Below are 22,462 nucleotides of genomic sequence, written 5' to 3'. Positions count from 1 at the left end.
TAGAACACACCAATCTGGCAGTTAGAAATACTGTGGGATGGCTGTTTGGAGTTTTCTTTCAGCAAAAGGGAAACACCCCCTTCACAGGCATACACTTGTTATCGCTTTTTTTTTTGCATTGGACAATGCTGAAGTTACTTTTTGGCAATATCTGTAGCATAGTCCCTCTCCTAGTCGGACACTGGGCATGTGAGGTTCATCATTACTATCTTGTATACGCCCTTCTTTTGCATATTGCAAATTAAATAACACCATAGAAGCTTCTCTTTCTTTTCTGATACAGACAATAGACAAATCCCATTTCTGAGAGAGCTGCTCTGAACGATATCTCGCCTCCATCTACTGTCAGAAATTTGACATTGAAGAATTCTGACTTTGGAAATAAAGGAAATGGATAACATGCATAAAGGAAATGGATAAAATGCATAAAGAAAATGGATAAAATAAAAAATACATACCCGGGGCTTCCTCCAGCCATCCTTCAGACTAAAATTGGTCCCCTGCTGTCCTCCTACACCACCTGAATCTTCCGTATTTCAGCCAGTTGGGGCATAGTGTGCATGCACAGCCGCCCAATGCCAGGAGCGCAAGTGGCCAGACTGCATCGACTGGCCGAACTTTCGAGACCCACATCGGAAGATCCAGGTGGCGGAGGACGATGGCGATGGACCAATTAGACTAAAGGGTGCTTGAGAAAGCCCCAGGTATGTATTATTTTTTTTATTTTATCCATCTCAGGTACACTTTAACCACCCTGGCGTTCTATTTCCCCAGGATTTCCGTGCAAAAAGTGGTTCAATTAATTTCCCATAATTTTCAACCATTTTTTTTTTTTGCAATCTTTTTTTTTTGTATTGAATTCAATACAGGTTATTGTATTGAATTAAATTTAAAAAAAAATAGTGTTTGCTGCGAGATTTTGATGATGCTGTGTGACACTGGTTCCATCAACGCCGATCGACGGGGGACATGTGATCTCCAAGGGAGAAGCAAAATCCGCCAAGGGACATGGAAGAAGGCACCGGGGAAGCTATCAGAGGTACGCGACGAGGGATCAGCATGCCAATGGTGAGTATAAGACCCAGATGTATAGCCAGGTATAGTTAGCCAGATGTATAGCCAGGTATAGTTAGCCAGATGTATAGCCAGGTATAGTTAGCCAGATGTATAGTTAGCCAGATGTGCAGCCAGGTGTAGTTAGCCAGATGTATTAGCCAGGAATAGTTTAGCCAGATGTTTTGCCAGGTATATAGGGAGCAAGATGTTTGCCAGGTGTATAGGAGACAGATGTGCAGCCAGGTGTATAGGAGACAGATGTGCAGCCAGGTGTGTAGGAGACAGATGTTCAGCCAGGTGTATAGGAGACAGATGTGCAGCCAGGTGTATAGGAGACAGATGTGCAGCCAGGTGTATAGGAGACAGATGTGCAGCCAGGTGTATAGGAGACAGATGTGCAGCCAGGTGTATAGGAGACAGATGTGCAGCCAGGTGTATAGGAGACAGATGTGCAGCCAGGTGTATAGGAGACAGATGTGCAGCCAGGTGTATAGGAGACAGATGTGCAGCCAGGTGTATAGGAGACAGATGTGCAGCCAGGTGTATAGGAGACAGATGTGCAGCCAGGTGTAGGGAGTCATATGTATAGGGAGCCAGGTTTGCGGGTGCCTCTGCCCCCCCCCCCCATTGCCCCCGATGCCCCCTGACTCTGGCCGGGTGTCCCTTCTGTGGGGGGGCTCCCCTTCTGTGCTGGCTGGTAGTGGCCGGTGGGGATCCCCTCTGTGGGGGGGATCCCCATACTGTGCGTGCAGGTGGCTGGGTGGCCCTTCTGTGTGTGTGGGGGATATCCCCTTCTATGGGGGCTAGTCATGGTCTGTCGGGGACACCCCCTTCTGTTGTGGGGGGAGGTGGGTGTCCCCATCTATGAGGGCTGTGGGTGGCCTCTCCCTCCTCTTCCCCCCATCCCTTCCGATCCCCCGTGCCCCCCCCCCCCCAATCCCGTGTCTCCCCCGTCAGAAGCCCTGATCTACTCACCTGAGGGCTTGCTCCTGCGGCGGAAGCGGCGCACTTCCTCCTCCATCGCGAAGTCTCGTGTTCTCTGTAATTACTGTACGCGGCTTGGTGACGTCACCAAGCCGCGTACTGTAATTACAGAGACCGGGACTTCGGCGATGGAGATGGAGGGTGTGCATCTCGGCCAGCGCAGGAGAAAGCCCTCAGGTGAGTAAAGCAGGGCTTTTGACTGACAGGGGGGAGACACGGGACGGGGGGGGGACACAGGATCGGGGGTGAGGAGGGCACGGGGGACAGAGAGGGAGGAGGGAAAGGCCACCCACAGCTCTCATAGAAGGGGACACCCACCTCCCCCCCCCCCCGCACAGAAGGGGGTGTCCCCGACCGGCCAAGACTCGCCCCATAGGGGGGATACCCGCCCCCCCACACACACACTACAGGGTCACCCGCACGCACATTACGGGGATGCCCCCTCCCCCCCCCTCCCCACAGAGAGGATCCCCGCCGGTACCGGCCACTACCAGCCAGCACAGAAGGGGACACCCTCCCCCCGCACAGAGGGGATCCCCGCACCAGCCACCCGCAGCACAGCAGGGGACACCCCCCCCCACAGAGGGGATCCCCGCACCAGCCACCCGCAGCACAGAAGGGGAATCCCGCATGCTGCTGAGCACATTCTCTGCTCCGATGGCTGCACAGGGATTCCCCAGGGTGGCTGGATGCTAGTTCTGCACGCTGTGGGTAGCACAGATCGCTACCCACAGCGTGCTGACAGGCATCCAGCCATCCTGGGGAATCCCTCTGATGAGGGAAAAGTGCAGCCGGCGGGGCAGAGAAACAATAAATCTCCCTGGCAGTATTGACGAGCTCAGCTCGTCAATACCGCTTTCAGCAAGTTTTTCCTGGACGAGCTGAGCTCGTCAATACCACCAGGGTGGTTAAAGGATACTTCCAGGCTCAAAAAAACAAAACAAAAACCACTTACCTGGGGCTTCCTCCAGCCCCTGCACAGTACAATGCTGATGACTTTGGCCGGACCACGTGACCAGCGTGGTGGAGTGCAGAAGAAGCAGACTAGTAGAGGTCGGCTTCTGCAGCACAGGACAACAGGAGCCACCAGAGCTGCGGCGAGGGCACAGGACGGCTGCCAGGGGCTGGAGGAAGCCCCAGGTAAGTGGATTTTATTTATTTATTTTTTTGGAGCCTGGACCTTCCCTTTAACGCTTAACACTAACCCTCCTCGCCACTCCACTCCTAAAACTAACCATCCTCCTCTCCACTCCTAACCATCCCCTCTCCAACCACTAACCGTAAAATGTGGTTGGCACAAGCCAAAAATCAATATTTATGAAAAACCAGGACAAATGCAAAAAGTATGCAGTCACTCATCGAAGGCAGAATCAAAGATATCAAACTAAATATTAATTTAAATTAGTACCAATTGTAATCAGCATAGTGCAGTGTTCTCCCCAGAGCCTTTCAGCTGGGCGGAGCGCCCACCTGACCCTGCCCTCCCGCCCGGCTGCCGTTTGCCCTGGTCTGTGGCAGAATTACTGTACTTTCTCCTCTTGAATCATTACAGCGAGCAGAGCAGCAGCTGTGTCTGTGCAGCCAGCTCGCTGTCATTCAGGGAGATATCTCCGCCCTCTTCCCCAGCTCCCTTCGTAGTGTAGAGGGGCGGGGAAAGCTCCTGTGAAGTTACACGCAGGACAGATAAACTTACACCGCGGGATGGCTGGCTCAGTTCATTCCACCGGCAAGTCTACTGTCATAATGGGGGAGGGGGGCTGTCTCGAAGCCGTTGCTGTGTGGTAAATGCTTTTTATATGCAGATAGCATTAGATTAGCTTCACACACTTGTACAGTACTGTCCTCACTAATGACTAACTATGGAGAGGAGAGCTGTAACATCGCAGATTTCTGCTGAGAGATTATAAAAAGGTGGCATTTCTGACCTTCTTTCTAGAAAATAAAAAAGCAGTTTAGCTGTAATCTTAGCTAAACTTGGAAAATACTTGTGGTTATTGCAGTCTAAACTTTAGAGCACTTTATTCAGCAGCCTCCATGATTGTCCCTCTTAAAGTAAGTGCGTGTGTGCGTGAGTGTGGTGTGCATGTGTGAGAGCACGCTGTGTGTGTGTTTATGGTGTGTGTGTTTTATCCTGGGCTGTCCATAATCCAGTAGTACCTAGCATATCCCCCCTAGCATATCCCCCCCCCCCCAGGCAACCAGTGGTGTGATTCCGCACCCTGGGCTCGATTCACAAAAGTGTGGTAACTGCTCTCAGAGCAGCTATCACGTGATCTGCCGGCGCCAAGGTTTGCGCGCGTACACCACTACTCCGCATGGTAAAGGAAGGTTTGCATGAAACACGCCGCCGATCGCGCGCAAACCTTCCTTTATCATGGGGAGTAATGGAGTACGCGCGCAAACCTCGTTGCGCCGGCAGATCACGTGATAGCTGCTCTGAGAGTAGTTCTCACACTTGTGTATCAACCCCCCCAGTGTGACCCTACCCACCCGGCTACTTTTTCATGCCACCCGGCTGAAAAAATATTCTGGGGAGAACACTGTAGTATGATCACAGAATACTAAGCAGCTACAACAATAAAATTACATTACGCATGCATAGACTTACTTATGACATTCTGCACTTTGGCAACAATACTGCTGGGAGGGGTAGGGAGGATCTTCTCAGAGAAGTCACAGGAGTAGAGGACATTGTCAACAGTCGTACCATGCTCACTGTAATTCAGCAGCTCGTAATGCTTTGTGTTCTACAAGTGAGGAAGACAGAAGGGAACAGGTCAGTGCAACGCTCACCAGAGCTACAGAAAACACAGCCACTATGAAGCCCCACCACATCTTTATGACCCACAAGCTGAACAATCCAACCACCCATTTAGATAAATGTGATGTACAGTTAGCTGAATAAATGTAAACACATAACCAACAGATTTAGGTATAGTTACTAATGATCAGTTGTCTCAACATTGGGCTGCTCTTGTAAACACCCCAAACTGGCTACGGCATATCCAGGTTTTATTAAAATCAAACTGGAAAAATATTCAGAATTTGTACATCAAAAGAACGTTCCACATATCCAAACCAAATTTTTACTCTTTTGTAATATTTTTAGCCCTGGAAGGCTTTAAAAAAACAAGACAAAACAACAACTTTTTCTTGATTTTCCTTTGATTAAAAATGCATAAATAAAAATCACAATAGAATAATGTACAGAAGCTGGATAAGAAGACTTCAAAAGAGAAAGGCAATTGTTGAATTATGCTGTTGCGTATCTTTAGAGCAGAGAGGAAGTTTTGAGTTCAGGGCCACTTAAACACATACGTGTGTGAGAGAGAATAGCTACCTCTCCTCCCTCTAGCTTGCATCCTGGCGTCTCCCTGTCAGCTTTATCAATGTACGCTACTGCGGTCACGACAGCGATGGAGCTCAAGTGGCCAGTTTTAAAGATGTAGGGTAGATATGAGGATGCCAGCTGGAGCCAGGAGAGGCCAAAATGCTTCAGGTCAAAGCATTTGACCTATTTTTAGGCCAAAAGTGGGGAGGCGGCTTATACACAGGTATTTCTGGTAAATCTAACCTACATGTGGTTTTTAATACAATTCCTTATTTTGAAAGCCAATTAGGTAATACTTTCGGGAATATAATCCACACCAAAAATGACCTATGTTTTCAAGCATATGGCAACATATAAAGATATATGGCATGTCTGTGTAAGAGGCAATTATTCTCTAAAACTGAGGGTCAAATAGTACTGCAGCCACAATAAACCCACAGACTACCCCCTACACAGCAGGTATAACTACTACAATAACCTGTGATGTTCACAGCTCAAACTATAATCTCCCCCACACAAAAACATAAAACAATCTAACCTACATGTTTCACCCCAAGATAAGGGGCTACATCAGGGGAGACAAAGTAAAAGTGCAAGGTATTTTGCAGTGTGCCAAATTATGCTTAACGACTTCCCCTGCTATAAATGTCATCTAGATGCTCACCTAGGGAGGGAGGGGCCTCTGGAAGCACAAGCAAATAGTGATGGGCTCACGAGTAGTCACGAGTCCCTAAGGACTTGAATTTGTGATTTAACTGAGGCTTAACTGCCTCAGCTGTGTGGCAGAATGACAAGGGGTTAGTTACCCATAAGTCTGTTGTCCTCCCTGCGCTCCAAAAAGCTTGCACGCGACGCGTTGAAAGGCTCACCACCGCGCACTTCCTCCTTCTGGCTTGAGTCTCCCAGTATAAAACTATTAGGTTATATGGCTGCATAAGGTGTTAGCTAGCACTACGCTAGCTAGTACAAGTGTCCCCCCCACCGATTGCCTCCGATCCTCCCAAATCCCCTTACTTATACATTACCCAGCTTGGTTCCAGCGATCGCCGCAGCCTTCCCGCACAGCACGTCATGACTTCATGCACAGTCCCGATCCTCCCCATAGAGAAGACCGGAGCTGTGCGGGAGGCTGCGGCGATCGCTGGAACCAGGCTGGGTAATGTATAAGCGGCTGGATGGGGGCAATCGGCGGGTTGTGGAAACTTACACTAGCTAGCCTAGTGCTGGCTAACACCTTATGCAGCCATATAACCTAATAGTTTTATACAGAAGGACTCCCGAGGCTAGCAAAACCTCTTGAGCGGCATGCCCAACACAGTGTCAGGCATACCGCTTAAGAGGTTAAAGTGCTGCGGTACATGCCTGTGCTATATAAGTGAAGTGACCCAGGGCCCCCTCTACTTCCCTAGGTGAATGACCTAGATGACAATTTTAGCAGGGATGGTCAGTGACCAGTTTGTAGAGTTAAAGATGAACCGTAACCAAGGATTGAACTTCCTTCCAATCAGTAGCCGATACCCCCTTTCCCATGAGAAATCTTTTCCTTTTCTCAAACGAATCATCAGTGGGCTTTGTTTGGCTGATATTTTGGTGAAACCCCTCCCACAGTGTGATGTCAGCACTAGGGTACTGAAATCACACTGTGGGAGCCTTGTTGCATTGTGGGAAATAACAGCTGTTTTCAACTGCCAAAAATGCATCATCTCTTTCCACAGACAATCACCTGCCAGCAGTAAAGATGTTACCATGTGATAAATATGTCAGAATGTAAATCAGTGAGAAAATTTTACAATGGGCAAGCACTGACTAAACCATTTATAATTATTATTAAAAAAATAAGCACTTTATTACATTATTTTCATATTTTCACTATAATGCTTCCACAGGGGAGTAAACATGCAGCTGCTTATTAAAAGAAGAATTCCCCCGGTGGGTCTTTTTGAATCATCCTAATGATTTATACAGCTCCCATGGGATCAACAGTTCAAATGATACCTGTCAGTTAGCTACCGTGCTCCTCCAGCGACACTGCACTTGTTCTGAGAGATGAAGTCTGTCCACAGCTGGGCTCCCGGTGGAGTCCTATAGGTTTCACACCACCATAAGGCTGTAACTGCAAAGAGTGGCATTTGAGCTGGGGAGCTGGTGATCCCATGGAAGTGGTAGAAATCACAAGAATGATCAAATGGCCCCAGAGGGAATTGTTCTTCTTTCAATAAAACGGCTGCATGTTTACTCCACTGTGGGAGAATGAATTCTACCAAAATCCGTCGGAAAATAAACTGCTTCCGGGCTGAGCTAATTGAAATGTACACCCAGTTTGGGAGCCATTATACCTGCCAGGGCGTAGATTTCAATTAACCAGCTGCACGCTCCCGCTACTACCACTGCAGTCCACTCGCACTGCCATTGCTATGACGGCAGAGCTCTGTGAGCCGGTCAGGGAGATGATTTCATTGGCTTCTGACCCCATGATCACTGTGAGCCAATCTCTTTGGTTCACATTGATCTGATCACACAGTCAAGAGCAGATTTCATTTTTTTCTTGTGAACATGTGATTGTACTGTGTGAATATTTTTTGTATTTTATTCTTTATGCATTTTGTCACAGTGTTCATTTAAATAGGAACGCCAATAAAAATAATGTAATAAAATTGTGCTTAATTATTACAATAATTATGTATTAATGATTTAGTCAGTGTTTGCTCATTGTAACATCTTTCCTCTCCCTGATTTACAGTCAGACATTTATCACACAGTGACATTTGTACTGCTGGTAGGTGATGTCACTAGAAGGGAGATGCTGCTTGTTTTTCCCACAATGCAACAAGGCTCCCACAGTGTGATGTCAGGACCTCAGAGCTGCGAGGCGCTGACAACACACTGTGGGAGGGGCTTCACCACAAAATCAGCCATACAAAGCCCCCTGATGATCAGTTTGAGAAAAGGAAAGGGGGTATCAGCTACTGATTGGGATGAAATTAAATTCTTGGTTATGGTTTCTTTTTAAATATACCTACATCAGCACAATTAAATCAAGGCTGAATGTGTACTATAAACAAGTGCTTCTTGATACGCACACACTTAGGTATAAAGGAATGTGCTAGATTGCCCGATCATGATGTGTTTAATGCTTTCCTTTCTGGACAGGTGTTGCTAATGCCCTACTTCACTAATACTACTTTGTGCTAGTTATAGAGGAGGAAAAAGCATAAAATACACCATTGATAAATATATCCATACTCACTTCATCATAAAAGATACAGGCGTGCTTGCCAGAAACGTAGTTGCAGTGACCATAGTTTGTAAGGCACACGTCCATGTCTGCCCCTGCAGTAAGATGAAGAAGCAAAGACTGAACAGACTGTCACTGTAATGGAGACAAGCCATTAGAACTTTTCTCAGACAGAGCTCTATTACTAGGAAGAGAAGTATGTTCTGTATGACGCAAAAAGGGAATACAATTACCCCTTAGATTACAAGAGAGCATCAGCAGGTTTAAAACAGATGAACTGGATAAAAGGAAGATGGGGGGGGGGGGGCGCTTAGTGCTTAAACTTCATCTCGGTCAAGGCCAAAAAATATAAATCATAATAAATTAAAGTGCCAATCTCACTAACAGTTCCTAAAATGCGCATGGTTGTTCTCTTCATAATTGATTTGGTAATGCTAGCATTTAGGTCTAAGGCTAAATATATTTGGGTAAAAAACCTTTACTGAAATCTTTTGTGATTGCTTTTGGGTTTACCACATCATGGTCCTTAAATTAGTCTCCTCAGTTTTCTCCTAGTTCATATTTTCACACCTTTTAAGCCACCAGCAAGTAAATACTCAGAATAATTTTGACAGTTATTTCACCTTTTTTGGTACTTTTTCAATTGCAGAGTGCTGAAAAGTTATTTTAAACAGAAAATGAAAACTTATCTCCTAGGAGAAAACATGGGCAAAAAAGTGAATTGAATAAGGGCCCATGTGTAGTTGTGCTGCACAGCCCATGGACGGGGAGGTAGAGATGGTCCATGACATCCTAATACTGTCATTTCCAGGGCTGTGGAGTCGGAGTTGGGAGTACTTTTGGGAACCTCGAGTCGGAGGTTTCCTAAACTGAGGAGTCAGGAGTTGGAGATTTTTGTACCGACTCCACAGCCCTGGTAATTTCACAAGGTTAGCCGCCACCACAGGTCGCCCATGTTAAAGTGGACCTGAACTCTTGCACAGGCCCCAAGGAAACCAGAGATAAATGCACCCGGTGTGTTTTTAGAGAGAAGGGCCTGTCTAATTCCCCCTCATCTTCAAGTAATCACAAGCGTAATTTGATCTTTCAGCTGTGTCAGCACAGAAATTCGCCAGTCCTTAGACAGCTAAAATGTAAACAAAGGATTTGACCCCTTTGTCTGCATCCATGAAAGCAGGAAGTAGACACATTGCAGAAGTTATGTAAGCTGCAACAAAAATGTTTTTCTTTAACCTATTGGGGACCGGCTGCCTAACCCCCTGTAAGGACCAGAATTTTCGCATGGGAGGTGGCGCGCCTTTGGGGGGTCAGGCAGTTGGATCCCCAGTGTTGCTTGATGGGTATGGTGTCCCCCCTGTAGCCAATTGTCCCCCTGTAGTCAGCAGCTTTTACTCACCTTCCAAGCTCCAGCGATGAGCCGCAGTGGACCCCTCTACTCCGGCCGGCATCTCTGCTCCTACTGCTGCTCAGTTCTGGGTCACGGCTTGATGACGTCATCAATCTGGGACCCGGCTCTGACGTCAGAGGGAGCAGAGATGCCGGCTAGAGCGGAGGGGGGGGGGGGGGGTGGCGGGAACGGCAGGGAGGTGAGTAGATCCTCTTCACCCCCTCCCCCCCCCCCTGCCGCAGCTGTCACAGTGATCACTACGATCTGCTGGTGATCGTAGTGCTCACATGATCAGCAGCCATATGCGATGGCTGCTGATCACTAAGGGGAGATGTCAGCTGTCATATGACAGTTTAATCTCCCCTCTCGGATGCGCACAATCGCGTCGGGAGCGGAAACGGCGGGTGGCGTAGATCCTACGCTGCATCATGCTAGAAAAGCCACAAGTGCGGTATAGGGTCTACTATGGGCGGTCCCCAAAAGGTTAAAGGTTATCATGGTGTTGCTCATCTGTTAGAGTACAGAGGAAGTTCTGAGTTCAGGTCCGCTTTAATAGGTGCGATTAGCCTGCTAAGCAAACAGCCTCTTGTGCCCAATTAAACAGCAAAAGCAGCGCATGGATTTCTATCGTAATTACATAGATCCTAACCGAAGAATATCTGTAATTTTACAAATATTGTACAAGTGGCCATCTCCTGCACTCTACTTTGTGTATGTAGCTTGGAACTACACAATCAGGGAGTGTATGCGACCTGTCCAAATGTAAGCTGCCTTACCTTTGCATATAACCTGGAATTAATAACATCTCATCTCTGAAGGGGGGGGGGGGGGGGGTAATGAGCAGGACAAATTACTTAGAAGCTTGCAGTGGGGACTACAACAGTAGATGGCCAAGTAGCATAAGAATCCCAAGTTCACACAGAGAGGCTGCCAACCTTGAAGTACATGGTTACATTTATGTGATGTGAAACCCTATGAATGTACTGGATTACTAAAGATTAAAAGTAGTGAGTAGTAAACACACCTGTACCAATGTAGAGCGTTCTGTAACACATGTTCACAGGAGCCCCAACACCCATCATCAGAGGATAGAAGACTGCTCTGGCCTGAACATCTCTTCTCTGAGCTGTATGAAAGTAACAGGACATGGGTAAAGGATCATGCCACATACACGTGTCTACTACTGACATGGACAGTGCAGGAACCCACCTTCAGCTGCATGTGCGAGGGAGGGAGCGGGCTGCAGGTGGCTGGCACTTGATACTGGATGTTCTTTGGAAGAAAAAATTTCCTGGATTCTTTGCATTGCCAAAAACTTCACCAGCTTCTCATCTAACAGGTTTATCTGGATTTCTGCAATATGAAAAAAGCAATGTGTTGAGAAAGGTATGTTATATGTGAGGTAAATTACCACTTTTGGGAAACGTGTGGCATTACTCTACCGAAATACTAATTTGATTTGTCTACCACCTCTTTTAACCCAAGCGATAAGGCTATCCTAAATTCTGCACCGTGCAAAGGTAGTATACAATTATCTATATACATCAAAATAAAAGCAAATATGCAATACTACACAGATCAGTGTGCCGCTTCTGGCAGTGGGGCAGTGCAGAGGCATAGTAGAGATTACCACCTGTGGAGAAGTGGTAAAATTGGTTAGAGATGCTTCAACATGGTGGGAAACTCTGCATTCATTTAAAAGTGAACCAGAGGTGAGAGTGATATGGAGGTTGCCATATTTATTTCCTTTTAACCTCTTGAGGACCACAGGATTAAACCCTCCCCCCCCCTCCCCCCAGTGACCAGGCCATTTTTTACAATTCGGACCACTGCAGCTTTAACAGCTTGCTACACGGCCATACAACTTAGCACACAAATGAATCATACTCCCTTTTCTTGCCACCAACAGAGCTTTCTGTTGGTGGCATCTGATTGCGGCTGCAATTTTTTTTTTTTTTAAATAAAATGTTATTTTTCTTTTAGTAAAAACATCCTTTAAAAATTTTCCCTCTCAATTCTCTTCCCCGAGATCCAATCAAGCTGATCACTTCTCTAAGGGATCAGCATGAGAGGGATCAGCTTGCGAGCCTCTCCTGGGGACAGCTCAGTGACAGAGCTGTCCCACGGACAGTGCTGCACTAGATCGCAGCGCTGTGCAAGACATTTCTGCCATAGCTGGCAGGTTGTTAACGGAGCAGAGTTCAGTAACTGAGCGGGGATACGCGCGCATGATCCCTGCTAATCTCCGCCCCCAGGACTTGACGCCGATCAGCATTAGGCAGTCCTAGGGAGCCAACTTCCCGATGCCAATCAGCATTAGGCAAGGAGTTAAAGGAGTGGTCAGCCATAAAATGCTGCCCCCTGATATACTTACTCGAGGCTTCCTCCAGCCCCTTGCAGCAGACATTTCCCACTCCGCATCTCCGCTTGCAGCCGCTAGCCCATGGTCCCCACCAGTGCAGAGGCTGACCTCCTCTAGAGAGTGCCTGCGCTGCTGTCAATCAAGCCCACATTGTGCATGGTGTACTGCGCCTGCGCAGTGCACCGAGGAAAACGTGGGCTTGTCAGTGCAGGTGCAGTAGAGACGACCTCGAGGTCGCCCTCTGCACCACTGGGGACCCTGGGCCAGCGGCTGCAAGCGGAGATGCGGAATGAAGCATGTCTGCTGCAAGTGGCTTGAGGAAGCCCTAAGTATATCAGGGGGCAGCATTTTATGGCTGACAACTCCTTTATGCAATAATAGTTGCCTGGCTGTCCTGCTGACCCTCTGCCTCTAATACTTTTAGCCATAGGCCCTGAACAAGCATGCAGCAGATCAGGTGTTTCTGACAATGTCAGATCTGACAAGATTAGCTGCGTGCTTGTTTCTGGTGTTATTCAGACATTACTGCAGCCAAATAGATCAGCAGGGCTGCCAGGCAACTGGTACTATTTAAAAGCAAATAAATATGGCAGCCTCAATACATCTGTCACTTCAGTTGTCCTTTAAAGGGAACCTAAACTGAGAATAATATGGATTTTTCCTTTTAAAATAATAACAGTTGCCTGACTCTCCTGCTGACCCAGTGCCTCTAATACTTTTAGCCACAGCCCCTCAACAAGCATGCAGATCAGGTGTTCTGACTGAAGTCAGACTTGATCAGCTGCATGCTTGTTTCAGGTGTATGATACAGCCACCACTGCTGCCAAAGAGATCAGCAGGACTGCCAAGCAACTGGTATTGTTTAAAAGGAAACATCCATATCCCTCTCAGTTAAGGTTCCCTTTAGGGATCCCTTGTGCAGTCCACACTCCCAATATGCAATTAAACGTTAAAATGATTTCTGCAGTTATGTACAAATGTTTGGGTACACCAAAAGGGTGTGCGCACACATCAAATTATGATTGGCCAATTTTACCACTTCCATGCGTTATGGTCAACAGATTTTGAATACAATAAAATATTGTTATATTTTTCAACATAGGAGTAATTATTCACAAAGACCCATCACCAAGATTTAAAAAAAACAAAAACAAACCCCAAATCACATAATTAATTTTTTTTAAATCATAATTTAAAAACTTTCAAAACTGATTACTGGCCAAACAAATACAGGGAGTGCAGAATTATTAGGCAAATTAGTATTTTGACCACATCATCCTCTTTATGCATGTTGTCTTACTCCAAGCTGTATAGGCTCGAAAGACTACAACCAACTAAGCATATTAGGTGATGTGCATCTCTGTAATGAGAAGGGGTGTGGTCTAATGACATCAACACCCTATATCAGGTTTGCATAATTATTAGGCAACTTCCTTTCCTTTGGCAAAATGGGTCAAAAGAAGGACTTGACAGGCTCAGAAAAGTCAAAAATAGTGAGATATCTTGCAAAGGGATGCAGCACTCTTAAAACTGCAAAGCTTCTGAAGCGTGATCATCAAACAATCAAGCGTTTCATTCAAAATAGTCAACAGGGTCGCAAGAAGTGTGTGGAAAAACCGAGGCGCAAAATAACTACCCATGAACTGAGAAAAAAGTCAAGCGTGCAGCTACCAAGATGCCACTTGCCACCAGTTTGGACATATTTAAGAGCTGCAACATCACTGGAGTGCCCAAAAGCACAAGGTGTGCAATACTCAGAGACATGGCCAAGGTAAGAAAGGCTGAAAGATGACCACCACTGAACAAGACACACAAGCTGAAACGTCAAGACTGGGCCAAGAAATATCTCAAGACTGATTTTTGTAAGGTTTTATGGACTGATGAAATGAGAGTGAGTCTTGATGGGCCAGATGGATGGGCCCGTGGCTGGATTGGTAAAGGGCAGAGAGCTCCAGTCCGACTCAGACGCCAGCAAGGTGGAGGTGGAGTACTGGTTTGGGCTGGTATCATCAAAGATGATCTTGTGGGGCCTTTTCGGGTTGAGGATGGAGTCAAGCTCAACTCCCAGTCCTACTGCCAGTTTCTGGAAGACACCTTCTTCAAGCAGTGGTACAGGAAGAGGTCTGCATCCTTCAAGAAAAACATGATTTTCATGCAGGACAATGCTCCACACGCGTCCAAGTACTCCACAGCGTGGCTGGCAAGAAAGGGTATAAAAGAAGAAAAACTAATGACATGGCCTCCTTGTTCACCTGATCTGAACCCCATTGAGAACCTGTGGTCCATCATAAAATGTAAGATTTACAAGGAGGGAAACCAGTACACCTCTCTGAACAGTGTCTGGGAGGCTGTGGTTGCTGCTGCACGCAATGTTAATGGTGAACAGATCAAAACACTGACAGAATCCATGGATGGCAGGCTTTTGAGGGGCCTTGCAAAGAAAGGTGGCTATATTGGTCACTGATTTGTTTTTGAATGTCGGAAATGTATATTTGCGAATGTTGAGATGTTATATTGGTTTCACTGGTAAAAATAAATAATTAAAATGGGTACATATTTGTTTTTTGTTAAGCTGCCTAATAATTATGCACAGTAATAGTCACCTGCACACACAGATATCCCCCTAAAATAGCTAAACTAAAAACCAACTAAAAACTACTTTCAAAAATATTCAGCTTTGATATTGAGTTTTTTGGGTTCACTGAGAACATGGTTGTTGTTCAATAATACATTTTTTCCTCAAAAATACAACTTGCCTAATAATCCTGCACTTCCTGTATACACTATGCAATCTGAGCATTCTGGAATTTTGGTGGAGTGAATAAAAGAAGGTACGCTGTAAATTATACTGGTGTGTAGATCCATTCCCCAGTCGTGGGAGCCTTGCTCATTAGCATTCTGTCTGCATTTGGTGAGCGGGTTTGCATCAAGCCATCTACAAACTTTTCTAGAACTTCTTTGAAAACTTTTTGATGCCAATAGTAGTAGTGAGCAGTGTTGACATGTTTGTATTCACAAACGTTCCAAATGATTCGAATCAAAACCTGAATCTTTACTTGGTGGACTGTGTTAGGTAGTGTGAAAGGAACCTGAAGAGAGAGGTATATGAAGGCTGCCATATTTATCTCTTTTTAAACAATACCAGTTGCCTAGCTGCCTGAATCGCACACCTGAAACAAGCATGCAGCTAATCTTTTTGGCGAAAAACCTGACCTGCTGCATGCTTGTTCAGGGTCTATGGCTCAAAGTATTAGAGGCAGAAGATCAGCAGGACAGCCAGGCAACTGGTATTGTTTGAAATTAAAATATGCCAGCCACCATATCACTTCAGGTTACCTTTAACTCACACTTGACACCACCTCTGGCCACTGCTCTCCACGTCACGTTCCAGCTCTCAGATACTTCCTCCTTTGCTGTATTAGTGACGTGTTCCCATTTTCAGGCCTTTTGTATCGATGTGTGGTTTGTAAGTCAGACTTTCGTAAGTTGGAGAGTATGAATATAAAATTCTATGTTTTTAAGAAAAGGTTAAATATTTACAGGATGATTGGACAGCGGAACTACTGAAAAACCTGTTGAGAATATATTACAGCAGACTGTAAAACCAGTTTGTTTTGTGGCAGTAAATCTCCTTAGGACTATGGCCCAGTAGAGAGAGAGTAGAGCGATTTTAACCATGCTTTGGAATCACCGGCGATTACAAAAGCGATAGGCTAATGAAAGTCAACGGAAGCAAGTCCACCGGGACCATGTGCCATTAGGGAAAGGTCAAATACAGGTCCTGCAGCCTTTTTAAAGCAACTGAGCTCCACTGCTGTACAAAACGCTAGCACAATGCTGCGATTGCGGTAGTGATTTACTAATGTATGTGGACGCTCAGCTTTACAGAGCTCTGATAGGTCTGACTATAACTGGAAGCAGTTTGTTTGGGAAAGTATATAGTCTGATTTTATGCCATATGAAAAATAAAAATAAAAAAAAAAAGCAGATAAATATAAAATCAAACAAAAAAAAATACTCTCCTGAAAGAGACACAATACGGCTAGCATTCCAAATTCTGAGTCACTTACCTCCATTCCCGTCAGTCAACTTCCTAAGAGAATTTGTAAGCTCTGCCATATTTGTTGAGTTAGCAGTGTGTGATGAAAGACTGGTTGAAGTGCCATCAAGCGATAATGTACTAGGTCGACCTTTATCATCTGTAAGGAGACATTTTACATTAACTTCAGATTTTCAGATTAGCAAATTATGTGGCGATACAGATTATGACAGATCTTCTACTATAACGTCTTGTACAAGCTACCTTCAATCTCGGACAAGGTAGCTGATACTGATTACCTCTGTAAGCACTCTAGGTACTCGACAGTGGCCCCTGAACACCCCCCTCCTCCTCCCAAGGCACGAGAGCGATCCGCCTGGCAACTCTGTTGAGGGCATTGCTCCTTTCACTGACTCTGCCCGCTCTGTGACACTACACTTCTTAGATGCCGTGCCCTTAGTCTACCCCTGCCCCCATAAAGCCATTGCCTCCTCTGAAGGAAAGTTAGTGACAAGATTATATACACTACACTGCAGAAGAGGTCAGTGCTGTATAAATACACATTGATAAAATTTGTAAAACAGGTGCTGTATTCAATACGTGGAGGATTCCTCTATTTATTTCTATTGGCCAACTGGGGAGCGTCTCACCCAAGGCTCTGACCTCCAGTCCGCACCAATAAACCAATCATAAGAAACGCTTATAATAAGCAGGTGGAATATTTCCTAGATACAGTGATGTGAAAAACTATTTGCCCCCTTCCTGATTTCTTATTCTTATTCTTTTGCAGGTTTGTCACACTTAAATGTTTCTGCTCATCAAAAACTGTTAACGATTAGTCAAAGATAACATAACTGAACACAAAATGCAGTTTTAAATGATGGTTTTTATTATTTAGCGAGAAAAAAAAACTCCAAATCTACATGGCCCTGTGTGAAAAAGTGATTGCCCCCCTTGTTAAAAAATAACTTAACTGTGGTTTATCACACCTGAGTTCCATTTCTGTAGTCACCCCCAGGCCTGATTATTACTGCCACACCTGTTTCAATAAAGAAATCACTTAAATAGAAGCTATCTGACACAGAAGTAGACCAAAAGCACATCAAAAGCTAGACATCATGCCAAGATCCAAAGAAATTCAGGAACAAATGAGAACAAAAGTAATTGAGATCTATCAGTCTGGTAAAGGTTATAAAGCCATTTCTAAAGCTTTGAGACGCCAGCGAACCACAGTGAGAGCCATTATCCACAAATGGCAAAAACATGGAACAGTGATGAACCTTCCCAGGAGTGGCCGGCCGACCAAAATTACCCAAGAGCGCAGAGAAAACTCATCCGAGAGGCCACAAACGACCCCAGGACAACATCTAAAGAACTGCAGGCCTCACTTGCCTCAATTAAGGTCAGTGTTCACGACTCCACCATAAGAAAGAGACTGGGCAAAAACGGCCTGCATGGCAGATATCCAAGGCGCAAACCACTTTTAAGAAAAAAGAACATTAAGGCTCATCTCAAATTTGCTAAAAAACATCTCAATGATTGCCAAGACTTTTGGGAAAATACCTTGTGGACCGACGAGACAAAAGTTGAACTTTTTGGAAGGTGCGTGTCCCGTTACATCTGGCGTAGAAGTAACACAGCATTTCAGCAAACGAACATCATACCAACAGTAAAATATGGTGGTGGTAGTGTGATGGTCTGGGGTGGTTTTGCTGCTTCAGGACCTGGAAGGCTTGCTGTGATGGATGGAACCATGAATTCTACTGTCTACCAAAAAATCCTGAAGGAGAATGTCTGGCCATCTGTTCGTCAACTCAAGCTGAAGCGATCTTGGGTGCTGCAGCAGGACAATCACCCAAAACACACCAGCAAATCCACCTCTGAATGGCTCAAAAAAATAAAAAGAAGACTTTGGAGTGGCCTAGTCAAAGTCCTGACCTGAATCCTATTGAGATGTTGTGGCATGACCTTAAAAAGGCGGTTCATGCTAGAAAACCCTCAAATAAAGTTGAATTACAGCAATTCTGCAAAGATGAGTGGGCCAAGATTCCTCCAGAGCGCTGTAAAAGACTCGTTGCAAGTTATCGCAAATGCTTGATTGCAGTTATTGCTGCTAAGGGTGGCCCAACCAGTTATTAGGTTCAGGGGGCAATTTCTTTTTCACACAGGGCCGTGTAGGTTTTGAGTTTTTTTTCTCACTAAATCATAAAAACCATCATTTAAAACTGCATTTTGTGTTCAGTTATGTTATCTTTGACTAATAGTTAACGGTTTTTGAGGAGCAGAAAAATTTAAGTGTGACAAACATGCAAAAGAATAAGAAATCAGGAAGAGGCCAAATAGTTTTTCACATCACTGTATAGCAATGAATAAGGCTTCTTTAGAAAACACAAATAATTGGGTACACGGCCAAAAGGAAGGATATGGTTGTTAATCACTTCGGGCTGGTGAACACCAATAGCGCTTCTGAGCACTTAAAAAAAAAAAAAATGATCACACCAGAGCTATGTGATTTTCTCCCAAAGGCAAGTCCTGCAGCATTTCTGCGCTTAAGTACAGGAAAGTGAAAAGTCGCTCTGAAAGCGCTATATCAGAGCAATTTTCCAAGCATTTTTGTTACAGATGCTGTTCAGTTACAGCTCTACTGTAACAAAAAATAAAACGCTCCAAAAATCACTAGGCATAATTAATCGCTGGGCACATGCCTAGAACCTCTCTGAAAAATCACTTCAAAAAGTGCTGAGCTTTTGCGATTACGCTAGCCCTTTTTGGTGTGCACTGGCCCTTCCTTTGCTAGGAAATGCATTATGCAGTATGTGGTCTCACCTGAACGGGAAAGCAAGGGAAATTCTCCCCAATAAGGACATGAGCAGCAGTAAAACTTTGGGACGAATTCTTAACTTACTACACATCGCTGCTTTTTTTCTTTTCACTCATTAATTCTTAAAGCTCAACTATGCAAAAAGGATTGCCAGAGGATCAAGCTCCAAGTGCAGTAATAAGCACAAAAAGAAACATAGGCTTACCTAAAGGAGCACATACACATCCAATTTTGATTAGCCAATCACTAACAAATTTTACCACCTCTAATGTTGTATGAGGGCCAACAGCTTTTGAATACTATGAACATGTGTAGGCAAGTTCTCATACTACATGGAAGTGGTACAATTGGTCAATAAAAATTGCAAGTGTGTACCAAGCTTAAAGAGAACCTGTACTGAGTAAAAATATTTAAAATAAACACATGAGGTAACTTCAAATGAACATTACATAGTTACCTTGCCATCAGTTCCTCTCAGAAGCTCACCATTTTCTTCTGACAATGATCCCTTCCAGTTCTGACAATATTTTGTCAGATCTGGAATATATCAGTTGCTGTCAGTAAAATATCAGTTGTTAGTTATAGCTGAGAGGAAAACTGATGTACCAGGTAATGTCCACGTTTCCCTATGGCTCAAGTGGGCGATGTTACAGTTTAACTGTGTGCTGACCAGAAAGCTGTTATGGGTAATGGCCATTTTCAAAATGGAGGACGGAATTTTCCCTTGATCACAGTGGACAAGCAGCACGCAGGACAGGAGAAAGACACTGAGGAGTAGACTACATGGAAGGTAAGTATGACTTGTGTATGCTTATTTTGACTTAATTTTCAGTTCAGGTTTTCTTTAAGACAGCTGGATTGTGAAAATATAAAATCACTTACACACATACCACTATTGTCGCCTGTCAAGATAGTTTGATCCGAGGAAATGAGCTGTACAGATGCTACAGCAGATCAAAACTGTTGCTATGGAGATGGGAATAGGGACAATGGAGCAGAGCACAAATAAATGACTTCCAGTTGGTGTGGGAAAGGAAGGGGAACAATACATTTGGGAGTTGCTGTCATTCAAGATCCGGTGTGCCAGGTCTTTAACCTCCCTGGCGGTATGATTATTTTCAGATTTAGTATCTAAAAGACATGCAATTTTTTTTACAAGCTTTTAGACCCTAAAAACAAGAAAAAAAAATATACCACAGAGAGATCTGCAGCAGCTCCTGCATATAACTCAGTCAGGCACGGGATTACCGCTCTGAGCTGTGGATTTCCATACCAGAGCATGAACCAGGATTACCGCTAAGGAGGTTAAAGCGGGATTGTCACCATAAAAATCAAATTTCAACAGCAACTGGTCTGAGTGTATTAAGTGATAAAGATGCTAATCCTGCATTCAAAACTTTTTCTGCTGTTATGATTTGGAGTTATCAAATACCTTAGGAGCACTGGCCCTTTAAAAGCCATTGCCATTCAGTTGCATGCTGGGGGTTCTTTTTATCTATAATATATTCCTCCTCTTCCCTTTATTTCCCTGCCTAGCCGAAACATGATCCTCTGCTCACTTGTGTTTACAAGCAAGGCTGAGGTGACTCAGCGATTCGAGGAGAAAAGAAAAAAGTTAAGGGAAGAAATGAAATCAGTATTTAGCCTCAAACTGTGGGCAAAAGATATGGTACCCACCAGGAACAGAATTCTCTTCATTTACTATATAAAATTCACTGAAATCAAAAGGTGGACAGTACAATACATGAGCTAAGTAGATAAAGTATTTATCTACTTATATATGTGTTTTCCCCCTGGCACAGTATGGCTAATCCTCCTGCTTTAAAAGAGCTTGGATGACACTAGTACATGCTGGAATATCGGCCGAGGTGGCTGTTCAGGGTGGTCTCTGCTGAGTTCAGTAATGCATGCATATGTAGCCTCAAAAGCAACTGAAATCTCGTGGTGGTGTGTAATATAAAATGTCTGCACTTAGGTAGCCAAACATAGTGATGAGACTGGGTTGGTCCACCTGTGAACAGCTACTTCACAGGTGTTCAATTTCACCTGGATGCACACCTTGGCCCTGTTTCCAATTCCCGGAAATCCCTCCGGTTCTCTACATGTAAATTCAGATCTGAATTAAAAGCCCATTGAAAGCAATGGGCTGTTTCCGGTTTGTGAGTGCGACAAAAAACAACACAAAACCCTGCATCTGTAGCATATTTTTTGTTGCTGTTGCAAATCGCATCTGAACCCCATTGCTGCACAAAGTCTTAGGGTTAGGTAAAATGTCTGATTTCTCTATAGCTCAGCAAGGTATTTCAAATTAATCCATATCACTATAGAATCTTCTTTCCAAGTAAGCAAGTCTCAATGGAACAAAGTAAAATAATAAAGACCTGGCAAAGCCAGCTGACAGACAACATTAGCAGCATATGTTGTCCACGTATGGCAGATTTTCCCTAGTTTTCCCACAGTCCAAAAACAAGTGGCATTTTCTTAAAGGAACAATATAAATTAACTATTTTTCAACTGAGATAGGAATAGTTAGGGAAGTGCTGTTAAGTAATCCTTTAGGAACAGCCTTATCAATCCGCCGACAGTGCCTACACACACACTACTGTCTGCTGAAAGTCCGCCCAGCGGAAGGGTCTGACGGACCAGTTGTTGGCTTCTGTAGTGCGTGTACGCACCTTTAGTGTCAGAAGAGGGCTCAGGCAGGTAATAAAATTACATAGCAAGATTATGAACACATTGGACCACGTCCGAATTTTGAGTTTTGGTGAAGGTCAACATACCATAGCTGATTAAATGTGCATAACTTATTAATCACATCAATAATCTATATTAACTGACAATTGTTGTGGAGCCCCTTAGGGTCCCATTTATCAAGGACATAGATAAGAAATGAGGTTTATCCACAACCGTGATAAAGGGGACCTTCACTGGATCACTTGCTGGACATTTGACATTACCAATACACCCCAGCGAGGACCCACCATGTGCCTTATGTGTATTTTACAATGCACTATGTAAGCATTAAATGCAAACACAATGATATATCTACAGTGACCTTTACTACATCATGTACAGTGCAAAATTATGCTGCACATTCTAATGACCATAGTATGAATGTCCCCATTAAAAGCTATGGGTAGTGCATGGTCAGTTATTTAAAGGCATATTAACACAATGAACCATGCATAGCATGAACAGGCCCTAAAGCACCCTGTGGAATCCTATAAACAAGCCATTGCTCTCAGTT

General features: G+C 44.6%; 1 protein-coding gene across 2 annotated transcripts in view; it reads right to left on the bottom strand.

Moving 5' to 3' along the window:
- Positions 1 to 22,462, bottom strand: part of PHF12 (PHD finger protein 12) — an 88,362-nt gene that overhangs the window by 2,149 nt on the left and 63,751 nt on the right. For both annotated transcript variants that reach the window (XM_068270136.1, XM_068270137.1), the window contains exons 10-14: positions 16,426 to 16,554; positions 11,203 to 11,346; positions 11,018 to 11,119; positions 8,619 to 8,701; positions 4,649 to 4,787 (exon numbers count right to left, since the gene is read on the bottom strand). In XM_068270136.1, the coding sequence (XP_068126237.1) occupies positions 4,649 to 4,787; positions 8,619 to 8,701; positions 11,018 to 11,119; positions 11,203 to 11,346; positions 16,426 to 16,554 (597 nt within the window). The remainder of the gene's footprint in view (positions 1 to 4,648; positions 4,788 to 8,618; positions 8,702 to 11,017; positions 11,120 to 11,202; positions 11,347 to 16,425; positions 16,555 to 22,462) is intronic.

This window comes from Hyperolius riggenbachi, chromosome 2 (assembly GCF_040937935.1).
Source record: "Hyperolius riggenbachi isolate aHypRig1 chromosome 2, aHypRig1.pri, whole genome shotgun sequence".
In the NCBI taxonomy this organism is placed as follows: Eukaryota; Metazoa; Chordata; class Amphibia; order Anura; family Hyperoliidae; genus Hyperolius; species Hyperolius riggenbachi.
Note: the sequence above shows the minus strand (reverse complement) of the source record. Positions and strands in the feature narration are given on the sequence as shown.